Below are 6,000 nucleotides of genomic sequence, written 5' to 3' on the forward strand. Positions count from 1 at the left end.
TTCCTTCAGCGGAAAAGCATCAAACACAGGACACTAATCATCGTGATGCCTTCAAATCCCCGCGCTGCAATCAGAGAGATGCGGGTAAGTGGCTACGCAAAAGATGAAAGCCGGGGGAGCGGAGAGGCACACGGGGCGAGGCGGTCAGTAACGTAATGGAGCCGACGCGGCTCTCTGGGGTAACCAGGTGAAGCTCCAGCAGCAGTGTGGTGCATTAATTACACCAAATGACTGCTTCAAAAAAACAAAACAAAAAAACTCATTAATGTAACCACTTAGAGTGACTTCTGCTGAGCCTTGAAGTGGTTCACAATTCCCAACTGGGGCTGATCAGATCTGAGGACATTGTTGCTATTGCTCTACTCCAGCTCTGTGCTAGCATTTTGTTTGTGTGTATAAAAGTTATTACTGGGTCCAAAGACTTGCAAACCCATGTGTTTTGGGGGGAGTTTTTTTAATGTTTCAGTCTGATACGGTTTGGCAAATTAGAGTGGTTCTGGTGGTCAAGTTGATTCTATGAAAAACACAAAGAAAACAATCAGTTTGATTTTCCAAAGCCACCAGCTGCTTATTTTTATAGATTCACCAGTAACTATAAAAACAAAGATTTCAAAAAAATTTATCAATTCTACTACAAACTGTAAATGTAAAGATATCTACACTGTTTTGTCCTACTTTACAATTAAGGCAAGTATCAAAGGAAGTAACAAGACGACAAGAAACAATGAGCTGAAGTTATGTCGAAGATAACCCAACTATCAATCCATAGGTAGACTGTACTCACGTCGTTTTAAGATAATGCTCTATGTGTACAGTCTGTAGTCATGTGACTCCACCCCATCTAGCCTGGTAAAACTACCTCCTTGTTCAACACTTTGCTTCATCCAGACGGTCTGGACTCTATCAAGAAACGATTGCTTCCTGGAGATTTTCAATTTTACCCAATCGCTAACGTTTTGTCTGTAATGCACCAGTTTGAAGTTCGACTTTGAAGCTAACTGGAAATTGTCTGCGCTGTAAACAAACATCCTCCACTGTGATGAGGTTAGAGCCAATCCAATTGTGGTGGATGTTAATGCTAATTCAATATTTGGATGCGTGGCCAACATGGACCGAACGGCTTCATTCACTTCCTTCACTGCCTTTGCTGAAACGACAGGCAGACTACAATTCTGTCATCATTCACAACCTCTCCCTCTGTCTGCTGATTGGCTCGGTAGAGAATCTATCGGGGAAATTCAAGTGAATGGGAGAAAACCGAGTGTTGATTTTAATCAAGCATAATAGCACAGGATGGCAATACCCAGGCCAATCATACGTATAAAGGTTTTCCTATATTGTGTGAATAAGAAACACATTAAATGCTTTATGACACCCAAACAATTTTGTAAGAAGGACAGGTCTAATTTTGGACTCAGTTTTCTCTTTTGAACTACGTTTCTCCAACCTAGAAATCTTTAATGAAAATTCCCTTTCGATCCCAATTACCCTGGCTTTATCCTGTCAATGTAAAACTAAACCACCAACATTCCTACGCAGTTCAAATTCCCTTTTTCCCATGAATGAAATCTTTTCAGCTCCTCTTTTTTTTTTTTACCTTCCTTTGGGGAAGCGCAGCATTGGCTGTGACAATCGACCAACCTCCCTACATGTCAGACACCAGCTTCAATGCAGCCACATTGGAACACCTCAATTCTCAGAAGGAATACACTTCCTACCTTTTGTTGTCCAAAGGTCATGGCTACCCACGGCTACCTCTGTGCTGTGCACCACTCAGATCAGTAGACAGCACCTACGTCTCTCTGCACAAACACGCCCCCCCCACCACCACCACCCTACACGGCCTCCCAGACCCCACGGTTTGCAAGGGACTTTTGATCCTGCGGCGCTAAATGCCTGCCAAGGTTGCTGTTTACTATCCAGCCAGGATGTATGAAGCGGCTTTGAGTGTGTGGGACCAGAACTGAAAGGCGCTCGTGGGTCGAATGGCTATGTGTTTGTGTAGAAACTGGCTGGAGTTAAATCAGACCGTTGGCTCTGCTTGGTTTCGACTAGCAACGAGCCCTGAGACGAGTCTTGATTCATTGAGTGAAGGAGGATGGCGAACGCCTTAGCGGTTCACAAAGACGTCAGAGTGGGAGAATCACACCGCCCACGAGATGGGACGGGTAAGAAATATTAGTACGGTTGTTAGGTGACAACTCGAGAAGCTAAAAATGTTTCTTTCCTTACTGTAAAAGAAAAAAAAAAAAGAAGCTACGCAGAGGACGTGTCTGTCAAGCAGCTTAACTTGTGCAGGTGTGTAGAGGAGAACGCTGGCATCTAAAGTAAACGTGTCAACTGAAAGAGAACTGAGAAGATGAATAATAATAATAAAAAAAAACAAGTGGAGATTGAATGGTGTTTCACAGCCGTGTCAAATGAAAGGATTCATAGCGTTACTAACCGCATTCAGGGCCAGCTCACATTCACGGTGATTGAAACTGATTCTGTTGTTCAGTGCTCAGCGGCTGGTAGCTGCACTGTGGCTTTCCACACTTTCCAATGTCCTGTTAAAAATCCGAAACATTTAAAGTAAGAAAGCAAAGAAACTACTGCCAAAGCTTAGTAAAAGGTGTTTAATAGACAGAGAACCTTTTTAAAAAAAAAAAAAAAAAAAACTCATTATAAAAGCGTAGTTGTAAAAAGACAAAGATTTTGTGTCGTACTTTACATTTTCCATTGTAGGAAAATCATGTCGGTAATAATTTTCCCTCTGATTAGGAAAATTCTCCATCTGCCTCAACCACCTGCGCTGGACGGGTCACATTTGTATCAATCTTGATGTTACAAACTGCTAGGGGCCGCAAAAAAAAAAAAAAAAAAAAAAAAAAAAAACTAGTCCAAGTGCCACAAATGGCCCTCGGGCCACACTTTGAACACCCCCTGCTTATAGAACCTGACTGTAAGGTTATTGAATCATTTCTTCCAGGTGTGTTGGACCAGAGAAACCTGGAGTTGGCTAGATTTCTACTCACAATCTCTCTCTCCAGTTTAATTCCCAAGAGCTGGAGCTGCTACGTGTCTCCTCATAACAACAATACATCGCCTAATGACTGTGTGACTCCAAATGCCTTTGCATCCATTAAAACGGCTCGGCCGCTCTTTGCCCATTTTCCGTCGGATCCGTCCTATTAGCTGTCAGGAGGACGTGGAAGCCCAGGCTTATGCATTACGCTCGCATGAATAAAAGCGCCGTTTGTTAGAAAACTGAGATGAGTCACAGCTCAGATAAACATTTCTCCTACTATGCCTTAAAAAAGACAAACAAAAAAAAACACCCAGATGGCGCCAGCCCCGTTTCAAGAAGCAGCGTCCACACTGGCTCTCTCAAACCATTAAGGTCGTCACCAGGCTGACTTTTTCTGCTCAGACGTTTTCAGGATGTTACCGCAAGTGATGATTCACAGATTTAATGTCGCTAGAAATAAAATTTACTTTAAAATCTTTGATCAGCAAACATGTCACACATGGCTTGCAGTTAATATTTGTGTGTGTGGGGGGGGAGTGTTGTTGTTTAAAAAAAGAAAGGCAAAACTTATACCTAAACGACGGTGGTTGAACCACACAGAAATGCAGGCCCAACAGGAATACAGTTTGTTTTTTTTAAGATTGTGTGAAAGTAACATATATAAAATAATATCTCCGTCAGTCGCTCAGTTCAGCCAATAAAACAATAAATGGCAACAGTCTTGCTTCCAGTCTTGCGATAATGAGGATATCATCCGAGGCTGAAATTGATTCAGTAAATCGTAACATAATATAGATTTTTCTTTTTTCCTGACATGTTGTGTTTAGAATAAGGCAATTACAGAAGCACAACGCATGCTTTTAGGTCAAACTCTTAAAGGAAACATGAAGTTGGATAAAATGTTCGTGACAGGTCAATTGCAATTCTCCTCGGATTCTTTTCTTCTTCCATTTCTTCCCTTCGTGGTGATTTTTCCCCACCGCTCTCTGTGAGCTCCGGCGTCAGTCAGTCTGCAAAATCCAAGGGAAACCCGTGCAAATATGTCACGAAATCTGAAGTTTTCACAGACTACAACACTCTGTTTGAGCACGTAAAGGTTCAGCAGCAAAATGCTGCAACTGTTGCGTTTTTGTGCCGCTTCCAGTACGGTGGCAGACACAACCCAGAGGCAAATTCTGTCCCGTCACATGATTTTGATCCAAGTCTGCCTTAGAATCCAGAGCTGCTCTGCTAAAATACTATTTAGATGTGCTGAGAAAACACGCGATCACAGCGACGATGTGATCGCAGCAGAGCGCCATGTTCTTGTTTTCTTCCTTTCCCGTCAAATTCACTTCAAAATTCACTGCAGTTTCTCACTCGGTCTCTGGGAGCTTTAGCAGATCAGCTACTAAACCCTATAAAGGTTGTTGGGAAGAAAATTATGGATAACCCTGAGTTTCTTCATGAGACTGTCATAGAAAAACAGAGGCTTCTGCAGATCACTGTGATACGGACTGCTACAGGAGATCCTTCCTCCCATCACCATCTACAACACCTATGTGAAGAATCTTGAATAATGAGTTGCAACAACATAAAGTTCTGCTTTGAGATAAATAAAAATATGTTTTAGTTGAATAGATGAACTAAATATTGTCCAGCTCTAATCATAACACATTTTATGTAGTTATGTTGCTTTCTTGAGCCATAAAACCCTGAATAATAAATAAATGTGATTTATTACCCAGCTTTAGCTCCGAGGCTAACTGTATTGTTATTCACCAGTTCCATACGGTCCATAAGTTTTTTCGTTTGGATCTCACAGGAATCAGAGCAGTTCTTCATCACGCCTCTACATCTCCGGCCCAAACTGGACAGGAATTGTTCGCAATGACCAGAACCTGATTAGACTCTTCCTTTTTTTTTTTTTTTTTTTCCTTTTCGGTTCAAACTGCAAGGTTTTAAAAAGAGTCTCATATTTTTATTAGCTTCTCTCCCCGATTTACAGTTTTCCAAGAAATTGACAATCGCTCTTGCTTTTCCTCTCTCTTCGTTTTCCAACAGTTATCAATTTATTTGCCCGGCAGTGGGGGGGGGGGGGAGGGGTAAAAAACAAAACAAAACAAAAAACTATCCTGTCGACTAAACAATTTAGAAACAAAACTCCTTCATGCAGCAGCTGCGTGTTTTGTGCATCACCAACACCTCACCGAAACAAACACACATTCGGACTGATGTGTGTTTCCACGCAACCTCCTCAGTCTCGATCCTGCTGTCAGCAACACATCGAGAATATCTGCACGCTCAAAAACCTCTTTCCTCACATCCAGCGGGTCATGCAGACCGAAACAAATCTTCCGAAAATGCTCATTTGCCTCCATAAGCCACAAACCTCTCTCCTCTCTCCTCTCTCCTCCGCAGCTACATAAAGGCGTTCCTGTAGTGATGCGTTTACTCGCACTGGGAGTTCCTCCAACACTCCACGCATGGCTTTGCACTCACCTGCAGGAGACAGTCAGCTCAACTTTGGTGGCAGGTATCGCGGCGGTGAAGGGGTCCGCGTCCCCGATGCACGCCATGTTCACGGAGAAGCCCGCTCGGTCCGTCACAGGTCGCCCCTTCTCCGGAGCCGTAGCGGCGGCATGAGAGGAGGTGGGAGTGGAGGGGAGGGGGGGCAAAGAGAAGATTTTTTTTTTTTTTGGTTTTGTTTAATTACTTTGATAAAAAAATAAATAAAAACAAATGTTGTAACTAAGCCCAAACGAGACCAGTGTTTTCTTCTGGAAGCGCGGAAATAAAACACCGGGGAGAGAGAGAGAGAGAGAGAGAGAGAGAGAGAGAGAGAGAGAGAGAGAGAGAGAGAGAGAGAGAGAGAGAGAGAGAGAGAGAGAGAGAGAGAGGGGGGGGGTGAGGGGGGGGGGAGAAAAACACACACACACACACACAAACGGACGCGGTGATGCAGCGCGTCTTTGTGCGCCTCCGAGCTCCGGAGGAGAGAGGATGGAGGA

The 6,000-nt window shown here is 43.3% G+C and overlaps 1 protein-coding gene across 2 annotated transcripts in view; it reads right to left on the minus strand.

Moving 5' to 3' along the window:
* Positions 1-5,776, minus strand: part of LOC102221087 (copine-8-like) — an 84,551-nt gene extending 78,775 nt beyond the window's left edge. Inside the window, exon 1 of one of the 2 annotated variants that reach the window (XM_023347595.1) lies at positions 5,492-5,776. In XM_023347595.1, coding sequence (XP_023203363.1) covers positions 5,492-5,568 — 77 coding nt within the window. In that variant the 5' untranslated portion in view covers positions 5,569-5,776. Of the gene's footprint in view, positions 1-2,446; positions 2,523-5,491 lie in introns of those variants that run through there. The other variant, XM_023347605.1, reaches the window with a different exon arrangement.
* Positions 5,777-6,000: the final 224 nt, after the last annotated feature.

The sequence above is a fragment of the Xiphophorus maculatus genome, chromosome 2 (assembly GCF_002775205.1).
Source record: "Xiphophorus maculatus strain JP 163 A chromosome 2, X_maculatus-5.0-male, whole genome shotgun sequence".
Classification (NCBI taxonomy): Eukaryota; Metazoa; Chordata; class Actinopteri; order Cyprinodontiformes; family Poeciliidae; genus Xiphophorus; species Xiphophorus maculatus.